The 23,690-nt window shown below is 38.2% G+C and overlaps 1 protein-coding gene and 1 long non-coding RNA gene across 6 annotated transcripts in view; one reads left to right on the top strand and one right to left on the bottom strand.

The window, feature by feature from the left end:
* Nucleotides 1-821: 821 nt before the first annotated feature.
* On the bottom strand, nucleotides 822-4,888 carry LOC147378042 (uncharacterized). Its single transcript, XR_015144177.1, has 2 exons — nucleotides 4,659-4,888; nucleotides 822-1,163 (listed from the first exon to the last, which is right to left on the bottom strand). It is a non-coding gene; the product is annotated as an uncharacterized LOC147378042 (long non-coding RNA).
* ORC2 (origin recognition complex subunit 2) overlaps nucleotides 4,889-23,690 on the top strand; it is a 37,796-nt gene continuing 18,994 nt past the window's right edge. For 3 of the 5 annotated variants that reach the window (XR_015144109.1, XM_086346272.1, XM_086346299.1), the window contains exons 1-8: nucleotides 4,907-5,283; nucleotides 11,662-11,710; nucleotides 12,692-12,795; nucleotides 13,417-13,560; nucleotides 15,029-15,118; nucleotides 19,488-19,580; nucleotides 20,365-20,396; nucleotides 23,250-23,310. Coding sequence is in view for 4 of the 5 variants with exons in the window: in XM_086346272.1 (XP_086202398.1) it covers nucleotides 12,699-12,795; nucleotides 13,417-13,560; nucleotides 15,029-15,118; nucleotides 19,488-19,580; nucleotides 20,365-20,396; nucleotides 23,250-23,310 (517 nt within the window). In the remaining variant the exon portion in view is untranslated. Of the gene's footprint in view, nucleotides 5,284-11,661; nucleotides 11,711-12,691; nucleotides 12,796-13,416; nucleotides 13,561-15,028; nucleotides 15,119-19,487; nucleotides 19,581-20,364; nucleotides 20,397-23,249; nucleotides 23,311-23,690 lie in introns of all 5 variants that reach the window. The other 2 variants (XM_086346283.1, XM_086346305.1) reach the window with 2 other exon arrangements.

Here is a 23,690-nt window from a genome sequence, read left to right on the forward strand (position 1 = left end):
CTAGTTTTGTTCCAAATGTTACATCAGAAAGGGGTGATAATGACTTCTAAAACATGAAGGGCCAATTAGTTTTGGCACTTTATCTTAGGGAACAATGTTTAATACACATTAGGAATGAAAACTTTTTATGGCTAGGTTATATTAATCAGTACAGACTTAATGTTCTGAAATACCTATAGCTAAAAAACAGTTCCATTCAAAGAGATTAATCACAGTATTTTAAGAAATCTATAGACATTATCAAGTGCTATAAATAATGATTTTACACTGTGAAATTCTTTCTGAATTGAAGGTTATATTCTTTAGTTTCTCAGAACGTGAATTACTATGTACACATTTTGGAGAGCTTACTCTGCCAAATCTTTCACTGCTAATTTGTGTGTGGTTTATGAAGACCTCATTATCCCAGGTTCAAGAGAATACTAGAGATAAAATAGCTTCTGGTTACTGTATTCTCTGGATTCTAAGATAGACAATCACTTTTGTTTCCTGAGCATTATTGATATTTTTAAAAATCTCTGGGTAGAAATTATTTGCTGAGGCATCTGCTATTGACATTCTAGACCTATTGTACCCTTATCAAGTGTGTGTTTAATGCATAGCATCTAGGTCATTTTATATCATATTTTGATCTTTTAAAATATAGTTTGGGTAAAAACCTTTGAATATGAAAATAATTAAAACTTGAAAAAGTAATTTCACATTTTAAAATTCACTATCTTACTGAGGAAGGAATTTATAAAGACATTCTGATTTGCTGTGCTGACAAATGAGATCATTGGTGAAGAAAAATGTGCAGCTGACATCTTGATGCTGCAATCTGCTGTCTAAATATTAATTAAAACTTTATTTTTTCTCTAGAATCTAAATTTGATGACCGACATTCCTTTTTATATTCCTTCTTTTACAGATATAAAATCTTTGTCTCTGAGGTATTCTTAATTACAGTTTGGAATAAATCTTCTGATTCCCAAATAGTCTTTTTGCTCCTGGTCTATTTGTTTTGTTTCTTTCAGAGTTGAGGCTTTATTCAAAAGTTGGTGAAGCCAGAATTGACTGGAAACTCTGCCTGCAGGGGCAGGGATTATCAGCTGGTGGGTTTCAAGGTGGATCAGTAGATGAACTGGCTTTTTCAATTGGGGTCTCCTCTTCTGATTAGTCTTCTGAAAAAGAAATGTTTAAATAAAGACAGTTGCCAGTGTTCTGGGAGCCAAACAAGGAGATTCCTAGTGTCCCACATAATCTGTCCAGATACACCTTCCAAATTCAGTATGCCTTCTCATTTCTACTCTGTTGAGTCCAGATCCTCTGGTTCACCTTGTAAACTCCTGCTGTTATGCTCAGTATGACAAGAGATCTAGGATCTAATTGGTCCTTGTTTCAGACTTTCACCAGTCCTCCGGCTCTCAGTTCCAGTCTGCTCTTCTGACTTTAAAGGTTCCTATAACCAGTCCATTCTGAAGGAGATCAGCCCTGGGATTTCTTTGGAGGGAATGATGCTAAAGCTGAAACTCCAGTACTTTGGCCACCTCATGCGAAGAGTTGACTCATTGGAAAAGACTCTGATGCTGGGAGGGATTGGGGGCAGGAGGAGAAGGGGACGACAAACGATGAGATGGCTGGATGGCATCACTGACTCGATGGACATGAGTCTGAGTGAACTCCAGGAGTTGGTGATGGACAGGGAGGCCTGGCGTGCTGCGATTCATGGGGTCGCAGAGTCGGACATGACTGAGCGACTGAATTGAACTGAACTGACAGACTAATTGCTGAGACTAACTGGAGTTCTATGACAGGAATAGACACTGTCATCATCCTTTCCTGGCCCGCATTTCAGCTTACTCTGCTTTGCCTGATCACTATACATCTTCCAAACTTTTATTAAATTATTTAACTTCTTTTCCTGTTTGTATGTTTATATTTAAAATTTTCCTTTGACTCTGTTTTTTTTAGTGGCATTTCAAGACAGTATTCAATTCACCATCTTTAATCAAATTCTGAAAAGTGAAAGTGTTAGTCGCTCAGTCGTATCCAACTTTTTGCGACCCAAAGGATTATAGCCCGCCAAGCTGCTCTGTCCATGGAATTCTCCAGAGAAGATTACTGGAGTGGGTTACCATTTCCTTCTCCAGGGGATCTTCTCAACCCAGGGGTCGAACTTGGGTCTCCTGCATTGCAGGCAGATTCTTCAGTCAAATTCTAAAGATTTTTAGAATTTTAAGAATTTTAGGAACACGCATGTATTCTTACTGATATAAGGACTGATTGCATAAGTAAATAAATAAATGGAGAATAGACAGATCTCTCTTGCAGAAGAATTTCAAATAATTTATCTCAAGGAGATGGACCGTAACTCCTCATTCCTCAGGGACTTCCTCCAATGAGGACAGCATGGGATGGGAAACAGAGTACCTTTCCAGTAGAGGAGTCTGACAAATACTGCCTCAGCCAGTTGATTACAGTTAACAATGGTGCATAGTGTATGTATCCTTGATATGATGTGATGAAAATTGTACTTTATGTCTGGGATCTTCCTCCCCCAAACCCATAAACCCCATCTACTCATAAGAGAAAACATCTGATTAATCCCAGTAGAGGGATATTCTACAAAATACATGACTACAATGTATTCCTCAAAACTGTCAAGGTCAGTAAAACCAAGAAAAGTCTAAGATTCTGTCACAGCCAGGAGGAGCCTAAAACAACAAAATCACTAAATGTAATGTGGTATTCTGCATGGAATTCTGGAACAGAAAAAGGATATTAGGAAACAACTAAAAAAAAAAAAAAGATTTTTAAATTCAGAGACTTTTAAAACCTGGCCATAAATTTCAAACTATAACCCAATTAGCTGCTGGCATCTCTACCCACTTAAGATGTATTCAAAATTGGCTTGGTCTTATCTTCCTCTTGGGAAGGTCTAATGTTCTACCCAAACTGTGTGTGGAATACATGAGGAAATTGCCATTTTATAATCATCTCTATCTTCAACTTCCTGCCACTCCTGACTTCTAGATCTCCATTCTGAATGGTATGACCCTTTGTTTTTATCTATCCCAGTACCAATCTAGAAGGGAAACTCAGCTCCTTCTCTTTCCCACATATGCGTTTGAGTGTGCTCAGTCATGTCCGACTCTGTGATGTGTGGACTGTAGCCAACCAGGCTCTTCTGTCCATGAGATTTTCCCAAGCAAGAATACTGGAGTGGGATGCTGTTTCCTACTCCAGATTTTGCTGACCCAAGGATTGAATCCAAGTCTCTTGCATCTCCTGCATTTGCAAGCTGATTCTTTACCAACCATGCCACCTGAGAAGTCCCATTTCCCACACATATACCATAAAAACAATTAAAAGCCACCACTCACACTAAGTCTGCAGAAGACTAGTGAAGATTTGCAGAGAAGGCAATGGCACCCCACTCCAGTACTTTTGCCTAGAAAATCCCATGGACGGAGGAGCCTTGGTAGGCTGCAGTCCATGGGGTCACAAAGAGTCGGACACGACTGAGTGACTTCACTTTCACTTTTCACTTTCATGCATTGGAGAAGGAAATGGCAACCCACTCCAGTACTCTTGCCTGGAGAATCCCAGGGATGGGGAAGCCTGGTGGGCTGCCGTCTATGGGGTTGCACAGAGTCGGACACGACTGAAGCGACTTAGCAGCAGCAGCAGCAGCAGTGAAGATTTGAGAGGGAGAAAGTTTCCATCATAGAAACATAACTTATTAGTTGAGGAGTATTATCAGATCTTCACATTTTTAAGAACTCTTCAAGCACTTAAGTGTTAACTGTTGACTATGTTCCTTCTTCTCCCAACTCAACCCCCAAATTCTGTTTTTGATTCCAATGTAGAGAAAATTAATTTCTCTTTTGTTTTCTTAAATTCTGCTAACCAAAATGGAATACTAAGGTAGGTATCCAGGCTATGACTATTTCTCTTTCCCAATCAGATTTCCTAAACAGTTTCCAAAATGATGTAACTCTGTCTCTTCCTTCCCTCGGCTCCATTCTTGACTACCTTTATCCAGAATGATCTTTCAATACAAATGTGACTAGTGCCCTAAGGGCCAAAGCCCTCAGAAAAGCAGATTCAACTTCGGGGCTTGCCTCTTGACCCTTTATATACCCACTATGTTGATTTGGGCCTTCCACCTGGAAAACTTTACCCCTCCTTTTGTCTGGCTTAAATCTATTCAGTCCGCAGGTTTCCGTTTAAATATTTCTTCCTCCAACGAAATTTTTTTCTGAATCCTCTCCTTTAATTAGATAATTCTGCCAGTGGTTTGATAAACACTGGGCTTTCCAAAATCGCAGCATTTTCCCCCATATATTCAGTATCTTCTATAAGGGCTACTGTGAGCACAGAGAGCAGGCTCCGCTAGCATAGTGTAACGTTATTATCTGGTATGCAGGTTTTGTTTTGAATGAATGAATGAATCAAAATGAAATCGTAGTTAGAGGGTAATACTGTTATTCCAGCAGGTTCACTCCTTTTCTTCTTCATTACCTTTTTCCTCATTAGTTCTCTCTGCGTCCATTCCTTCCATTTTCCTCCTCTCTTCGTCCTATCAGCAGTGCCCCAACCCTAATTCTCTTCATACCAGAGAGCACTGCTCCCCTCCTCCCTACCCCAAATCCCTGAGATGCACGGGGTCCTACCTTTCACGCCAAATGAGGTTAAGTTTAAAAATAAATAAACCCAAATTCATTCCATTATCTTTTCGCTCAAAAGAAAGTATCCAGAGAAACCAATGACACTTTGAAGACTGCGTTTGTACAGAGCTCACTCAATTTCCTCAAATCTAAGCAGTGCTTCCTACTCCCTTCCCCGGAAACGGAAAGAGCAAAAGCAAACCCCAGAACTCAGAGCTTGGGGATTCGTTTTCCTCAGTGTTCTTGTGGGCGAGGCCATCAGACCCGCGTTGACTGGTGAGCAGAACGGTCGCTCTCAGCCGACTCTACGTGCTATTGGCTACATGGGGCTCCGCCTCCTGAGCAGGGCGGGAGATTTGGTGTGCCGCAGGGAAGTTTCCCATCCCCCCCCTTCTGGCTCCCGGAGCTCTCCAGGTCGAACCTGCGACCCTGCGGTTCTGCTCCTGCACTGCCTACAAGAATTTGGCATTCTTGCTAGGGCTGAAGCGTTCTTCCCAGCGGCGACCATTCAGCCGGGTAACGTCCGGCTGGCACGAGGCGGCTGCAGCCGCTCCTGGTGGAGACCTGGCGGTGCGTAGTGGGGCGGCAGGACAGCCTGCCTCCCTCTCCTGCTTTGCTCAGGGCTTCTGAGGTGAGTCCAGGTGCACCCAGTCCCCAGCCTTCGCCTGAGCACCCTGGGCGAGGTGGCTGCGCCTCCCTCTCTGCGCTCCCCAGACTGCCTAGGCCCAGAGCGAAATCAGTATATACTTGTTGGGGTGAAAGGCTCCCTCTTTAAAGACCGTTCCTCTTCCAGCAGTGATGGGTCTAGTGTTCAGAGGATGTCTGTTACCAGAATATCTGTTTCCCGGCATGAGGAGCCTTCTGCTTGCAGAGAGAACTGTAAAATTCCGTAAAGAAAGTAGTAAGGTGTCCTGGGACAGGAGCAGGTACAGTGAGGGCTGAAGAGGAAGGAATCTTGTTCCAAAAATACCACTGGAGGGGGAACGCTTTGATGTCATACCACCCTGGAAGCACCAAATGAATCCTAACTGAACACAGTCACCCTGGGCCAGGGGTTGTAAAGCAGTTGCAAAACCAGGCTCCTTTGGTAGAGCTTTTTAAGTTAAAAGGATGCTGATGCATTACTTTTCGCTTTACATCTGAAATCCACTACACCTTCCTCTAGCTAAATTGCAATCTGAAGAAAAATAGCATGGGCCCACACCTTTGTGTGATGGCCCTGCACATTACATGGACATCATTCAGCTCTTATTGAGCACTGTTTCTCTTTAATGTGCTGACAAAAATCAATCAGTAAGAACTGTTCTGTTAGAGGTCCAAGTACAGTTATGTGGGGTGTTTTTTGTTTTGTTTTGTTTTTAGTTATATGTATTTGAGACTGTGGGCTGTACCTTCAATTAAATGACATATTATTGACAATTTACACTATCCAAATCTACATGTAGGAAGCATATAAGTGGGTCATGGGTCATTGTGGCCCCTTACAAGACTAAGAAGGAAGGTTATCTTCTAAAAAAGTCTGGTTAATGCAGATGCACAACACATTAAAGTGGAGGGAGGAGGCCCAAGTAGGTAAAGAAAAATTTTATATTTAAATTATGTTTAAATCGTCCTGCCATAAAATATGAACTTTCATCAGATGTTATTTGGGATATGGAGTTGTACAAGAGATCTGCACAGTTAAGTTGAAACTTAAAGTAAAAATACCTGTAATAAGGAACTTGGCTAGCATTTTCATAGGCCAAGCACATGATCCCATTTAATCATCAACTTTGTCCTAAGTTACACAGTTGTGTGGATTTAAGATCAGAAGCCAGGTTTATCTGATATTAAAATTGGTGAATAACACTAAACCACTATTTTTTAAAGGATTATGTTTTTTAAAAAATTTAGCAAATGCTTTATCTACTCTCAATGGAGAGTGTAAGCTGTTAATGCTCTTTTGGTGTTAACTCCTTTGAAAAAAATCCACTTAAAGTAAACATCAGGACAGGGTCTTGAAGAGTAAATGGTCACCAGATAATTTCATGTTATTCGGTTGTACTGGGGTTTTTTGTATTCAGAAATTGTGGAGAAGAAGGAAGGAAAGGTTTATTTCAAGGTTTCTGTAGAAATTTCAATTTTGTGATTCTGTCCTATATAATAAGATGCCTTAAAATCTAGAAAAGGGAATTTCGTATAAATGCATTTGGCTACAGACAAGACTGAGTTAGGCTGCCTCTGCCCAGACAATTCTTACATTAAATACCATAGGGAAACTGCTTGGGATCAGTTCAGTTCAGTTCAGTTGCTCAGTCACGTCTGACTCTTTGCGACCCCATGAATCACAGCACGCCAGGCCTTCCTGTCCGTCACCAACTCCCAGAGTTCACTCAGACTCACGTCCATCAAGTCGGTGATGCCATCCATCCATCTCATCCTCTGTCATCCCCTTCTCCTCCTGCCCCCAATCCCTCCCAGCATCAGTCTTTTCCAATGAGTCAACTCTTCGCATGAGGTGGCCAAAGTACTGGAGTTTCAGCTTTAGCATCATTCCTTCCAAAGAAATCCCAGGGCTCCTTCAGAATGGACTGGTTGGATCTCCTTGCTGTCCAAGTGGCTCTCAAGAGTCTTCTCCAACAGCACAGTTCAAAAGCATCAATTCTTCAGCGCTCAGCTTTCTTCACAGTCCAACTCTCACATCCATACATGACCACTGGAAAAACCATAGCCTTTACTAGACTGTTCAGTTATGTACAATATTTGTTTTTAAATTTTTGTTGAAAATCTTTTTTTCCCCCCGCTGAAGGAACTACTAAACTTTTGCTGATAAGATTTATGTAACTGACCTTTAATCCTTTTGATTGCGAGGAAGCTCAGAGCTAAAAATTCTTTGTATGGTTTTAATTTCTCGCTTTCTTTTTCTTTTATTTTCCCTGATCCAGATTCCCTATTAGTATTTATAGTTTATCATTTGTTTTATTGCATTGTTTATTGTCATTGCTTCAAATCCTCTGTACAACATAGCCAACTCATTGGAAAAGACTCTGGTGCTGGGAAAGACTCAGAGCAAGAGGAGGAGGGGCAACAGAGGAATAGGTGGTTGAGTGGCATCACTGACTCAATGGATATGAGTTTGAGCAAACTCAGGGAGATAGTGAAGGACAGGGAAGCCTGGCTTGCTGCAGTTCATGGGGTCTTAAAGAGTTGGACATGCCTTAGCAACTAAACAACAGAATGCTGCTCTTAAAAGCATGCTTGATAGAACTACTGATGTTTAACCTGCTAAATCACGTCAGGTGTGTTCCACTCTGTGCAACCCCATAGATGGCAGCCCACCAGGCTCCCCTGTCCCTGGGATTCTCCAGGCAGGAACACTGGAGTGGGTTGTCATTTCCTTCTCCAATGCATGAAAGTGAAAACTGAAAGTGAAGTCGCTCAGTCGTGTTCGACTCCTAGCGACCCCATGGACTGCAGCCTACCAGGCTCGTCCGTCCATGGGAGTTTCCAGGCAAGAGTACCAGAGTGGGTCGCCAGTGCCTTCTCCGATGTTTAACGTAGTGAATTGGAAACCTAGAGGAACTGTAGCAGTCCTTGGATATTTGAACCACTGTGTGGAAAAATGACTACACATGTTGTGAATAGTTTCCAGAGGTCAAGACAAGCATTTAGGATAACAGGTTTGTATTTAATGGCAGGAGAAGTGTGTCATTTAATAAAATGATCTGGGTCTTTGGAATTAGTCAGACTTAGGTTTCGGCCCTAATACACTTTCTAATTGTGTGAATTTTAGTGAGTAATTTAATATTTAACCTCAGTTAACTCATCTGTAAATTGGGGGAGTTATATATATTTTAACTACCTCAGGGAGTCTGAGGATTTACTGATCTGGTGTGCATAAAAGTGCCTTATACAATGCCTGACAAACAGCCCCTCAGAAAGCTATTTTGTACAGATAAAAGAAAATATTTCTTAATTTTATATAAATGTCACATAGATGCATTAAACTTTTTCTCTAATACATCCAATTCCCCATACTAAGAAGCAGTATTATGACTAGAAAGTTGGCAAAGAACAAAAGAATGTGTTCTACTGGCAATGGCCATATAAATTATAGGTGAAATATTATTGTTGCCAAACTCTGTATTGATGTTGTTCAGTTGCCCAGTCATATCCAACTCTTTGTGACCCCCATGGACTGCAGCTCACCAGGCCTCCCTGTCCCTCACCATCTGAAGTTTGCCCAAGTTTATGTCCATTGCATCAGTGAGGCCATCCAGCCATCTCATCCTCTGATGCCCTTTTCTCCTTCTGCCCTCAATCTTTCCCAGCATCAGGGACTTTTCCAGTGAGTCAGCTGTTCACATCAGGTGACCAAAATACTGGAGCTTCGGTATCAGTCCTTCCATTGAGTATTTAAGATTGACTGGTTTGATCTCCTTGCCATCTGAGGAACTCTCAGAAGTCTTCTCCAGCACCAACAGTTCAAAGGCATCAATTCTTTGGCACTCTGCCTTCTTTACAGTCCAGCTCTCACAGCCATAGGTGACTACTGGGAAGACCATAGCCTTGACTCTGCAGACCTTTGTCAGCAGAGTAATGTCTCTGCTTTTCAACATAATGTCTAGGTTTGTCATAGCTTTCCTGCCAAGAAGCAATTGTCTTCTGATTTCATGGGTGCAGTCACCATCTGCAGTAATTTTAGTACCTAGGAAGAGGAAATCTGTCACTACTTCCATCTTTTCCCCTTCTGTTTGCCATGAAGTAATGGGATTGGATGCTATGTCTTAGTTTTTTCAATATTTAGTTTTAAGGCAGCTCTTTCATTCTCCTTCACTCTCATCAAGAGGCTCTTTAGTTCCTCTCTGCTTGCTGCCGTTAGAGTGGTATCATCCACATATCTGAAGTTGTTGATGTTTCTCCTGCCTGTCTTAATTCCGGCTTGTAACTCATCCAGCCCAACATGTGCTCAGGATATAGGTTAAATAAACAGGGTGACAGCAGACAGCCCTGTCATATTCCTTTCTCAATCCTGACCCAATCAGTTGTTCCATACTGTTCTAACCGTTGCTTCTTGACCCGCTACAGGTTTCTCAGGAGACAAGTAAGATGGTCTGGGATTCCCGTCTCTTCAAGAGCTTTCCACAGTTTGTTGTGATCCGCATAGTCAAATGCTTTAGCATAGTCAATAAAACAGAGGTAGATGTTTTTCTGGAATTCTCTTGCTTTCTCTATGATCCGTTGGCAGTTTGATCTCTGGTTCCTCTGCCTTTTTTAAACCCAGCTTGGACATCTGGAAGTTCTTGGTTCATGTAATGCTGAAGCCTAGCATGCAACATTTTAAGCATGACCTTACTAGCTTGGGGGCTTCCCAGGTGGTACTAGTGGTAAAGTATCCACCTGCTAATGCAGCAGATGCAAGAGACCAGGGTTTGATCCCTCAGTCAAGAAGATCCCCTAGAGAAGGAAATGGCAACCCACTCTAGTATTCTTGCCTGGAAAAATCCCATGGACAGAGGAGCCTGGTGGGCTACAGTCCATGGAGCTGCAGAGTCGTACACGACTGAGCACTTGTTTTTTTTTTTACTAGCTTGGGAGATGAGTGCAATTGTCCGATGATTTGAACATTCTTTAGTACTACCCTTCTTGGGAACTGGGATGAGGATTGACCTTTTCCAGACCTGTGGCCACTGCTGGGTCTTACAGATTTCCTGACATACTGAGTACAACACTTTGATAGCATCATTCTTTAGGGTTTTGAATAGCTCTACTGGAATTCCATCGCATCCATTAGCTTTATTGACAGCAGTAATTCTTAAGGCCGACTTGACTTCACATTCCAGAATGTCTGGCTCTGGGTGGCTGATCACATCATCGTAGTTATCTAGGTCATTAAGATGTTTTTTGTACAGTTCTTCTGTGTATTCTTTCTGTCTCTTCTTGATCTCTTCCATGTTTACTAGGTCTCTACCATTACTATGGTCATATAAATTATAGGTGAAATATTATTGTTGCCAAAATACTAGCTTTCTGTACACCAATGTCAAATAGAAATACGGAGACAGAATTTTGAATGAAAGAGTATAGCTTTATTTCTTTGCCAGGCAAAGAGGAAACATCTCAACAACTGTACCCCCTTCTCTGGGGAATAAGGAGAGGTCTTCAGGGCTCATGGTCAGGGGTATGTGATAAGGATTAAGGCAGTCTTGCATTCTTCTGCAAAGTTTCTAATGGCCTCAACACTGGATCTGGTCCTCCAAGGTTATCAGCTTATGACCTTTCTGAAATGAAGAATGCTACAAGGGAGTGTTACAAGGATGTTGGCAGGAGGCGGGGAGGCCAGGTGCAAGATAGAATTCACATAGAGAGTAACTAAGGAATTACTTTGTGAAGGACAAGGCTTGTTATGGGCACTATAGATTAGAAACAGCTGAAGTAAAACCAGGATTGCTTAACTCCCACGGACCTATTCTTGGGGGTTTTTATAGCCGTTTACTTCGTTTCCCTTGTTAGCATTAAAAAAATCACATTTTCCATTTCTGTTGTAACAAATTCCCCACTGCTGGTTTATTTGCTCCATTTCCATGGAGAAAGAGATCAGGTATTGTTCTTGTTTGGCTTAGGACAAAACTTCAGTTTTACTCCATTTGACAAATACCAGCTGTCCAGCCTGGGGGCCCATCTGTCTCCAACCTTATTATCTTTGTACACGAAGTATGATCCTAATAGAATTGTTAGGAGGATGAAATGGGAATACATATAGAATATTCAAAATTTTGTCTAGCACATAGTAATTACTCAAAATTTTGGCCTCTCTTCACCACCTGCTCCTGCAATTTAGATCTCCTCAGTCTCCGAGGCTTCCTGGCCAAAATGGTAATGGTCATTTTGCCCTTTACTATGCCGTCATAGTAACTTTGGCTTTGTAAGATCTGCCTGTATTCATCTTGTTTGTAAAAACTCATGAACTTCTTTGGTTGCTCTCATTTTCCTGTTTGCTGGCCTGACTGAGGTCTTTTTCCCAAAACAGGTGACTGTACTTGAATTTTCCAGCTGAAGAATATGTAGTACCTTTAAAGGTAAATGAAAACTGAGACAAAATCATTTAAGTGTGCTAGTTACAAAAGAAAACTTGGCAATATTTAGTAAGTTGCTGCTGCTGCTAAGTCACTTCAGTCATGTCCAACTCTGTGCAACCCCAAAGACGGCAGTTATCTGCATGCAAAGAACTGACTCATGGGGGACACAGCAGTGTGATCCTCTTGTCAGGGAAAAGCATATAAATAGGGTTTATCAGAGACAAGAGAGAAAAAAGTCTTTTTTTGAGTAAACTGCTGATTAACTGCAGCTAGGTGGAGTTATTAATTTGTTTCAGGCAATAAGTAGCATTTTAAGTTCTGAAACTAAATTTTGTCAACGAAGTAAGAGTTGATCAAACTTTTGCCTGCCAAACTCTGAAATTTATTCAGTGAAGAACTGACTATAAAGTATTGGAAGGATTCATGTTTACTGTTTAGTTACTGAGATACCTAGAAAGCCATATTCATAATTATAAAGTTGTTTGGGGAACATGCAATTTAATAGTAAAGGGAGGTCCTTGAGGATTATTTGATCCAGGTTTGGACACAGTGATGTACACAGGCTTCCCCCAATAGACCGTATCTTTCTAGTGAACAGATATTAAAATCCACCAAAGTATCATTCCTTATTTGGCTGCTCTTTTTCTAAGCTCATGTATTAATCTTCCCCCTTCTGTTGTTATCCTATAAATTGGTTAGAGTTTTTTTACCCACAGAATTGTTTTCCTGTCATCATATTTCAGTTGCCTTGATTGGGCTTGGCTTTTTCCTAATCTCAGGCACTTTGTCATCTCTTCCATTTTTCAGATAAAGAATTGAGTTACTTATTATCAAAAACATAATATTGATACAATAATGAATGTGTCCTTCATACTTACAGACTTTAAAAATATTATGCAAATATATGGATTCATTATGTGAATGTTTGTCTGTTGATATGAATTTTTCATCACTTTTGAGTACTTTATTGCTTCTGTTTAGGTTAGCAATGACGAGCACGCTGGAATTAAAGGCAGACAAGATGCTGAAAGTTCAATTTGTGGGAGATGATGATGTTCTTAATCACATTCTTGATAGAGAAGGAGGTACTAAATAATTATACAATGGAAGGGATGTTTATTTAATGATTATGTATTTCACTTTTCAAAATCTAATCATCTATTTTGAAAATATAGCACAAAGTATTTGATTTAGTAAGACTGCAAATAAATACTACCTTAATTTTTAGTTTATTCTATTAAAAATGTATTAAAAATAGGGGACTCCCCTGATGGTCCAGTGGTTGAGATTCTACCATGCAATGCAGGGGGCCCAGGTTCAGTCCCTGGTTGGGGAACTAAGATCCAGAAAACACAAATTTAAAAAATTAAAACAAACATTAAAAAAAAATTAAACAAAGATAATAAAACCTCACCTCATATGAAATGTTCAGCAGTGGTGTTAAGTGATAAGATAACCATCCACTGTAATGAAAATGTATAGTTATTTTGAGCCCCCAAAATATATAATTTTGAGGTTTTTTTTTTTTTAACTTATACCAACTTACACAAACTGTGATTTCTCTTGAATCAAAGAGAAAACACCGAATTTTTTTTCAGCTTTTAAATAATGACAATGAAATAGTGTAGTTTATTTATTTAGCTGTAATGTTTACATTTAAAAGAATTTATACCTGTCATGTTCTAATTCTTTGAATGTTTATATAGGACCTAAAATAAAAAAGGAGCGAGCCCAGCTTTTGGTCAACACACAAAAAATAATAAAGAAGCCAGAAAATGAGTTGGAGGAAGATGACCAAGAAGTTTTAAAAGATCATAACTATGTTGAAGTTTTAGGACAAGATGTTCAAGGTATTTGCAGGGTAGGGGTGGTGGAGTTGGGAATGTACCCTGAAATTTCTGCAGGTAGCTGAAATTGCTTTGCAGGTTATGTAAAAGTAGTCCTGTTGGTTAGGTAGCATTTTGCTACAATTTTTTCAATTTTTTAAATTATAAAATACACGTTAATAACAATATTTACCATCTTTACCAATTTAAGTGTACAATTATATTAAATATATTCATAATATTGTGCTATCATCACCATTGTCCACCTCCAAAACACTTTTTATCTGGCGTGCTATATTCTCATCAGAAAAACATTCCTTCAGATTCTTTCTCTGCAGCTGGAAAGATTGAAACACTGAGTTTCTACTATAGACTTTTTAATAAACAACTAGTCTTGTTCTTACTTTAAGAAAGATAGAATCTATTGACCTAGCACTCTAAATATATTTTTTAAAAGGTATTTGTACTTTTAACTAATTTGAAATAATTTCATAAAACAAGCCACTTTATTATTACCTTGATCATCTTTACAGAAATAGATAGAAGGATTATTCCAAGAAGTAATGTGTTCCAACTAGGCATGCTAATGTTATGTTTTTTTATACCTAAGCCAGATTCCTGCCAGATTATGCTTAAAAATGTTAGGCTTAAATTATAATTTACTTAAAAATGTTTACTTAAAATTTAAGTAAGTTATAATTTACTTAAAAATGTTAGGCTTGAATTATAATTTACTTAAGACTCAAAGAGCACAGATTACAGTGCAAGGAGCACGGACCTACTTAAGTTGACTTTAAAAAAAATTAAGATCAAGGAACAAAATCAGTACTGTTGGGCACTAGGGACATTGGATCTAGGAGCAGGGTTTTTGCTACCTTGGATCTTCCGGCCTCCCTCATGTCATCTCTGTGCGTCAGTTCTGTCCTGTCTATGCCGCCTGCCTCCCTAATGTACATGTCTTCTACTGTCTCATACTTGACTTATAAGTGGTCATTGTGACTACTCCTGACCTTTTTGTCACTTCTTGAGTGATACTGCTTTTGGATTTTTTCCCAGTGTTAAATGACATGATGCAAAAAATGACCACTACCCCTCAGTAGGCTTAGCAGGCAGGGTAGACTGTCATAAAAGTGTCCCTAACTAGACAGTTGACACTTTTAGCAGCTGTTATTTTTAAAGGGAAAATTAAAGAATGAAATTAAGTCAAGGTCTTTGTTGAGAGAAAGAGAACTTCTATAATATGACTGTTTTTGAATGTATTTTTGTGTATCTGTGAATAACATGTTTTCTGTGTTTTAAAATTTAAATAGTATCATGGTCTATTGTGTATTTTAAACATTTTATTTATAAACACATATTGTTGAACCTTTATGCAAGACAGTGAGGGGTACATATCCTAAGTTTTTAGGTAAAATTTTACCATTTTTTTCTGTTAATTAACCTCACCCATTTTTCTTGCATTCTTTTTTTATGTTGCATTTTTTTCTTTCAGAATCCTTGAAAAATGGCTCTGCTACAGATGGTGGGAATAAAGTTTATCCTTTTCAGAATAGAAAACACCCTGAAAAGATGGCTAAATTAGGTATGTTGCTTTTCTGATTTATTCATCTTTTCTAAGAAAGTGTGTTTAACCACATTTCCCACAGTTATCACCCCATTGCTTTCACTAAAAGAATGACGAGGAATGTCATTTTATATTACATATTCAAGCATACTTAAAGTCATTAGTTTTTTCATACTCACATGTCTTCTGTTCTTAGCTAGGTTCTAAGCTTATAGAAACCCTGTCTTAGATTACTTCCCACAACATCTAGCACAGGTTCTTAACATTTACTTCTTTTGTTAAGTGAGTGACTTAAGTTGCACAGAAATATTCTGAATTTATTGAAAATAAGAGTTTTGCACTATATGTAGAAGAAAAATGTTGTTTGTACTAGAGAAAATTATTTATATAAAATTGTTAAGAATGAGCTGTTCTAATATTTTTCTTACCCAGGTTACCACTTATACTAATTACACATGAATTACTGAGTTTCAGAGAACTATAGTTAGATCCTGTGGCATGAGGGATCATCAGTTTTGACAGTTTTGAGGCAAGGAAATAACATGTGAAAGCACTTTAAAATTAAGGCGTCCCATAAGTATATGAAAGCTTGAGAATACCAAAAAGTTAAGAGCAAAGAGCTAATAATTAACTGCCTGGCAAAATGTAGTTGTCTGTATTAATATAAAAAGACTTATAATCTATAATTGTAGAACACCTATATATATATGTCTTAGGTGGCATATTTTTATATAGTCATTGTAACCAATGATCATTTAAACATTCAAGGTTAAAAAAATATCACCCATGTTGAGTGTTAAAACTGATGAGGGACATATAAAAAGTAATTATATTGGTAAGATCTGTGTTTCTGAACATAATAAAATTTAAACATTTGCAAAATTCAGTTTTCTGAAAGATACTACATGGATCATTAATTTTGAATGTAACATGGCACATATAATAATTTACACTAATTGATGTTTTTCTTAGAGTTTATTATCTACATCAAGAAATTTAAAAAAAATTTATACAAATAAACTTATTATTTCCCTGGTGGTCCAGTGGTTAGGACTCTGCACTCCCCATGCAGGGGGCACAGATTCCCATCCCTAGTTGGGGAACTAAGATCCCACATGCTGTAACTTTAGGCCAAAAAAATGAAAAGAAAATAGGTACTAACCTATAGTAGAGGAAATACTGAGTATCCTCAGGGGCATCCTTGCCAGCAAGCCAGGTGCAGTGAAGGGAAACTTAGTATGACCATAAGTATGTAAAATTATTTCTGCAGTATTCATGATGTAAGTTAAATACACAGTTAAGGTTCTAGGAGACCCTAGGTGGTCAAAAATAAAAAGACCAAATGAACTTATTTACAAAACTGAAATAGACTCACAGAAATAGATAACTACTTATGTTTACCAAAAGGAAAAGTTGGGGGAAGGATAAATTAGGAGTCTGGAATTAACAGATACACACTAATACATAGAAAATACATAAACAACAAGGACTTATAGCACAGGAAACTATATTCAATATTTTGTAATAACCTGTATGTGAAAAGAATCTGAAAAAAAAATCAGAATCACTTTGCTGTGTACCTGAAACTAACACACCATTTTAAATCAACTGTACTTCAATAAAAAATTAAAATTTTTTTGATCTGTAAAAATGACTGAATTCTGTTTTGAATCTCTGAGAAACCAGAGGAAAATCCTGAAATAATTATTAGAGGAAAGATCAGATAGACACCAACAAAGAAGGCAATGGCACCCCACTCCAGTACTCTTGCCTGGAAAATCCCATGGATGGAGGAGCCTGGTAGGCTGCAGTCCATGGGGTCGCTAAGAGTCGGACACGACTGAGTGACTTCACTTTCACTTTTCACTTTCATGCATTGGAGGAGGAAATGGCAACCCACTCCAGTGTTCTTGCCTGGAGAATCCCAGGGACGGGGGAGCCTGGTGGGCTGCCGTCTATGGGGTCGCACAGAGTCGGACACGACTGAAGCGACTTAGCAGCAGCAGCAGCAGATAGACATCAAAGCCAAAATGAAACCCTAAGGCCAGGGGGCATTGGAGAAAGAGGAGAACTAATAGTGAAAAGAATAATGGAACCTCAGTGGAATCATCACGTAGAAGTTCCCTGAGTGTGTACTCGACATCCACAAAGCTGCAGTGATACACATCTTCTATCTGTATGCACTGTGAGGAACTTAAGTATTGTTATGATAGGCATTTCTCTCACCACATCTGAAAGAAATATGCAGTCATGAAAAGGTAGTTTTTTGGATAATATGACTGACCATACTTTCCAAAAATCTGTGTTTAGTTATGACGCTCTTTGACTCATTAACTATTTTTGCTAATTGGGTTTACATCCAAACATATCGATAAAATAAAATGCCTTCATATTTTTAAATAAGTGATCAGTTAGAAAATCGATATTACTCTGAGTATAAAAGATGATTAAGTATAATCGCACTAACCAAGATATAGTTGGGCTAGAAATTGAGTAGGAGTTAGTTTAGAAGGCTTTGTGAGCTACAGAGAACATTTGTGAAAGTGAAATTAGTTTGGTCATATAAAATCTGATGAGAAGTTATTTTTAGGCAGAGAGGAATTTTTTTAATATTTTATTTTTTTAGTTAACTGATTTTTGGCTGCACTGGGTCTTCATTGCTGTGCTCGGGCTTTCTCTAGTTGCAGTGCACAGGCTTCTCCTTGCGGCGTCTTCTCTTGTAGAGCACAAGCTCTCGAGTGTGCAGGCTTAGTAGTTGGGGCTCAAGGGCTCTAGTGTGTGGGCTCAGTGGCTGTGGTGCATGGGCTTTAGTTGCTTTGGGACATGTGGAACCTTCTCAGACCAGGGATTGAACATATGTCCCCTGCATTGGCAGGTGGATTCTTATCCACTGCGCCACCAGGTAAGTCTCAAAGAGAAGTTTTACTTTAAAATTTTGACTATGTTGCAGACCACTCGTTGTGTAAATATACAGTACAAATGAATAAGAAAAATGAAAACTAAATAAATATATCCCCCAGTTTTTTGTTATGCAAATTAATATCCATACATGGGTGAGTCTCTTGTTCCTTTTCCTCTTTAATTCTTCCTTTTTCTTCCTTTTTCCTTTTTTAATTTAAAGTTATTTAAAAGCAGAGAAATTCTATGTTTTAAAACCAAAAATATCTAAATTACTTTGTACTTTTGTGGCTTTTTGTTGACATGAAGGTTTTTTTTCCTATATTGTGGATCAGCAGCCTTTAATGCAAACTTGGCCTACTTTTCTGGTGTAAAGAGACGGCAAGGCCTGAGCCTTAGGTAGATTGCTTGGGAGGATGAGGACAGTGAAGAAGAGATGGAATAGCTACCAACAGTAGCCAGGGAGCAGGATAATACCATGGAACCCAGATGGAAGAATAATTTCAAAGAAACATTTTGTAAACTGTAATGAATGATACAGAGGACCTAGGAGGTTAAGAAAAAAGTAGCCAGTGCATTCGTGGGGACTGCATAAATATCTTGGGTCAGTTCCAAGATTGGAGGATAAAGTTGTGTAAATTAGGTTAAAAAGAGTTTGAGTCAGTAAAATGGTTTTAACCTAACAAATCCAACTATATTTTGTCTTTAAAAAAAAAAAAGATAATTTAAATAGTGTATACTTTTTTCCTCAGTGAACAATGTTCCAGTGTGTGTTATCGGGGAAATGTAAATCTGTTCCTTCAATTCCCATGTGCCTATTACAGTGAGAGAACGTGAGCATCTTTAATATTTGTATTTTTTATTTTAAATGGCCCCTGCTGTTCAGAAGCCAGGTATTTCATCTGATGCTCAGTTGAAGAAATGCCCTGTTTAATGCTATATCATATTTTATAGATTCTTAATATGTGTTATAGAGTTTTAGACATAAGTAATAAAGTAAACCATGCTTTGGGGGAGATTTAAGAGCTTTAAAATTAGTACAATTTTAAACATATACAGTTTTAACTTCTGATGCCTCTTTCTGGCTATTCTTTCCTGTGCCCCTGCAAAGACGTTCCTCAAGTATACATGGTAGAGGAATGGAGGAACTGTAAGCCTGTCAGTGGAGAGGAGAGGGAGAGAATATGATGATTAGAGAAACCAGCAAGGGCAAAGTTAGCGCTTTGTTTGTTTTTGTGTTTTGGTTTTTTTTTTTTTTTTTTTTGCAAGACCTTGAAGGAAGACTTGAAGATGCTTGGAAAACGGTGAGTAAAGGTGAGAGCAGTTCTACTCTTAACATGGCTAGGCTTATTTATCTTTCTGATAATAGTAGCAGCAAGTTCGTTTTCTTTTTTTTTTAATTTATGTAAGTGAAGTAAAGATACTTTCCCTCTTAATCTGTTATCATTAAAAAAAATATATTTTATGTATTTCTGTTGTCTATTTACAGCTTCCGAACTAGCGAAAACACCAAGAAAAAGTGTTTCGCTCAATATGAAGAATGATCCTAAAATTACAATAGACATTCCTCAGTGTAGCAAGGGTAAGATTCGACCTCAGTTGTTTAAGGAGAGTTTTCAAGAGTTGCTTCAAATTATAGTATACTACTTTTTTTTTTTTTTGGTCTAAGTGAATGTTTATATATTTTCTTTTCTGTTCTGAAAATGCATTCGGTAGATGCAGGTAATACCCCAACCTATGTGCTTTAGCGTATTTAGCAAAAATACAAAAAGTAAAGGGCAAAAAGATCTGTGCGGGTTGAACTTGTCCAAATTGATAGAGCCAATAAATACTGTTGTCACGTGCCTAAGTTAGCCAAATGTTTGTGGAAGACTTGCTTTGGCAAATACTATTTGAAATAAGGTTTTGGGGATTTGTAAGTCTTACAGTTTGTGGAGAATTGTGGAGCACTTGTTTTTGAATAACCCACTCCAACTAGATTAAATAGTGTGCTATTATAGTAATGAGCCGGGTGTTCCCTCATGGTCCAGTGGTTAGGGCTCCACACTTTCACTGCTGGGGCCTGGGTTTGATCCCTGGTTGGGGAACTAAGATCTCACAAGACACATGACATGGCTAAAATAAATAAAAATAAACAATGAAAAGATGTAGTTTTTCTTGTTACATGAATGCTACAGAAATGTCACTAATGGGAGCAATCATAAAATTAATAAGAACAGTTCAGCCTCTAGTAGAGATGTAATTAATTGAGAATTCAGTAATATAGTGGCTTCTGGATAGAACTTGCAACTTTGCTTTTAATGAAACTAGGTTTTTATGGAACAAAGTATTTGTAGTGAGTAATGGCTTTTTGTTTCATTCTTTAGGGCATTCTTCTTCAGACAAATCTCAGTTGAAGGTAAGCAGTTGACTAAAAATAAGCAAAAACCAGTGTTACAAAATAAGACATGATGAAAAATGAGCATTTCACCTGTTAATTTAGATGGTACTTTATCATTTACAAGTATCTGCTAAGTAAATACCTAACTTACACATGAAGAATGTGAGGTTCAGAGAAGTGAAGTGACTTGTCTAAACTCACCAAACCAGGAAAGGAACAAGCTGGAAAATGAAGCCAGGTTTTCTGGCCCCAACTTTTCTGCCTCTTCTGTGTCAGAACTATCCCTGGGTATTTTCATCAAGTAGAGTTGGCTTGGAGATTTTACGGTTTGGTTTGGTGTTGCTTTTATATATAATGTTTTTTTTTTTGGTGGGGGGTGGGATTAATCCCCAAATACACTAAATCTATTCATCTATCCCCTTATCATTTATGTTTGAAACCTAAGTTGGCTTTGGTAAATTCATTCCGGGGTAGCAGACAGTAATGAAAAGTTTATCCTCTCCTTTGTGTTTTTGTGGTTTTGTTCTTTCATAATACTTTGTCAAGTGGCCCTGCCTAGATGTGGGCAAGCCCAGGTAGGCATGGATGAATCCAGGATAATGAATATGTGAGTGGTGTTTCCAGGCCTAGGTGGCTATAGATTTAGACATGTCTGGACTTGTGTACAGGCTCAGTTCTGGGAACCCCTCATAAAATTTTGAGTATAGACATTCAGGGCCATGGTTATAGCCTGTGCAGGAATGTCCTATTTTAGGCAAGTGTAGGTGTGAGACTAGACATGGCAGAGCCTTCCGTGCCTTTGATAATGCTTTTTTCCCCCCATATTATATCTTGTATCACTGTAAAAGAATAAAGCTCATTCTCTCCAGTACTCTTGCCTGGAAAATCCCATGGATGGAGGAGCCTGGTAGGCTACAGTCCATGGGGTTGCAAAGAGTCAGACACGACTGAGTGACTTCACTTCACTTCACAATCCAGTCAATGTTTTAGATAAATTGGCACATTCTTTTTCAAGTTATGGATCACAGCTTAGTGGATCTTGTTGATTCCCTAAAACACGATCAGAAAACCTGTTAATCAGTGGTATTATACCCACCACAATAAGAGACCATCACCCTGAGAGAGTCTTAGTGTTTTATCTTAGAAGGGGTCAGTCAGGAGAGAATATGTATAGGGCTTTGGGATCTGGACTCGAGGGTTTTAAGGCACATCTATCAAGATGGGAAACTGATCTGTATTAGACAAAAATTCATGGCATAGTATTTTAGGATTAGTGGACACAGTGCGGAGAGGGTTTTAAACTGAGTTTCGTCTACGGTAGCAGACAGTAATTGAAATTTACTTATCAAAATTTGAGTTTTGATAAGTAAACAAGTAAGCAAGCTGTTTGCCCTGGTTAGTAATCTGCTATCCTAATGGGAGAATAGATTGCCCAGATGAGCAAACTGTCAAGATAAATTAGTTGCAGAAATTTCTGTAGAAAACAGTGAAGTTATTTACTAGTTTATAGCCTTACCTTTTTTTTTTTTTAGCCTTACCTTTTTGAGCAAGAGTTTTCTGAAATGATTATTTTGACACAGGTGTTCTCAGACCTGATAATTAAGCTCTGTGGGTATAGATTGTCTCAGTTCTCAATCCAGAAATCAGTTTGGTAGGTCATGATCTACAATTTAAAAAAATGAAATAGGATGAAACAGGAAATTTCTATTTTATAAGTATTATTATAATTTAACTCAGTTATATATGCACATGTGTACTGGATCAGGGTGGCAAAATATTTTTAAAAAATTAAGGATCTGTATCAAAAAAGTTTAAATTATACTATGATATATTTTATAAACCCATGGATCAGATCAACTATTATAATATTACTATTAATATCCTGAATCAAAATTTAGTTATAATATTTATAACTAGTGCCATCGACTTATCGCAAGACAGCAGACTTATATTTTGTGTCATATATTCATGTTGCCAAAAAAAAAGGGTGTTTTATCTTTTTATCAATACTGTTACCATGTATACAACCGTAGGCATTTTATTGTGCAGAAATTGAATGGTGTTAAAGTATTAGATTTTGTCAAGAAAAGAAAAACACGTTATATCGCTATAAATGTTTAAAAAATTAAAAATACAGAAGTAAAAGTAGAAATCTGTTTCTGTCCTCACAGACCGTTTTTTATTTCTGGCTGTGCTGGGTCTTTGGTGTGGCACACAGGTTCTCTGGTTGCAGCGCATGGACTTCTCTAGTTGGGGCATGCGGGCTTAGCTGCCCTGCAGCATGTGGGATCTTAGTTCCCCACAGAGGGTGCAGCCCATGTCTCCTGCATTTTGGAAGGCAGATTTCTTCACTACTGGACCACCAGGGAAGACTCCTCACAGACTACTTTAACACCAGTAAATTTTTTGTACATTAAAAGGCCCATTGCCCTAAGTATAGGAATCCCATTTAAGCAAATCCCATTTGCTTACTGATCATCACTGAACAGTATTACCTCTTTAAAAAAAAAAGTCTGCTAATCTGATAGGTGAAGAATGGTTCAAACACTGATAAATTTATGCTTTTTCTTTACATAAAAATAGAAGTCCATACTTTACAGATGTCTGGAATACAACTTACAGTATCACTCTAAGAATCCTTTGGAATTTGTATCAGTTATGTTGTTATAGTCTTTTTTTTCCCCCCAACAAAGTCATTTGTCATTGTCTTCTAGTTCCAGGAAGTAGCTCCTCTAGTTCTAATGTCATCTGTTGAAAACAAAATATTTTTTTTCTTTCCAGCCTTTCTTGCACCCAGATCCATCATTAATTTCCATGTCATCATTATTATTTGACTACTTAAAACTATGTTGCTTTTTTATTTTTGAACAGAACAATGATAAAAGTGAATTTCTGTCAACAGCACCTCGTGGGCTAAGGAAGAGATTAATAGGTGTGTATTTCTTTTAACACTGAGTTTTTTAATTAAAAAAAAGCATCTAAACAAGAGGCAATAATGGTTAAATGGACAGGTTCTAGCCTTAGAATGCTTGCTTTTTCCTTGGTCTGTCACAGGGACTTCTCTATGTCTCAGTTCTTTTCATTTGTGAAATAGGGACAATAGTGGTACCAGCCTCAGAGTTATTTTGAGATTAATTGAAATAAAGAATGTCAACCGTGCTTAGTAGTGCTTGACCACGATACATGCTTAACAGGTGTTAGCTATTATCATCTTTTATTATTATAACTACTTATTGCTGTATCTTTTCATGATGGAAAAGATATGGTCACATCTTCAGTTGAATTGTAAATCCCTTAAGGGCAAGGACTATA

The sequence above is a fragment of the Bos grunniens genome, chromosome 2 (assembly GCF_055505025.1).
Source record: "Bos grunniens cultivar Pamir isolate PY7600 chromosome 2, Bosgru_T2T1.0, whole genome shotgun sequence".
In the NCBI taxonomy this organism is placed as follows: Eukaryota; Metazoa; Chordata; class Mammalia; order Artiodactyla; family Bovidae; genus Bos; species Bos grunniens.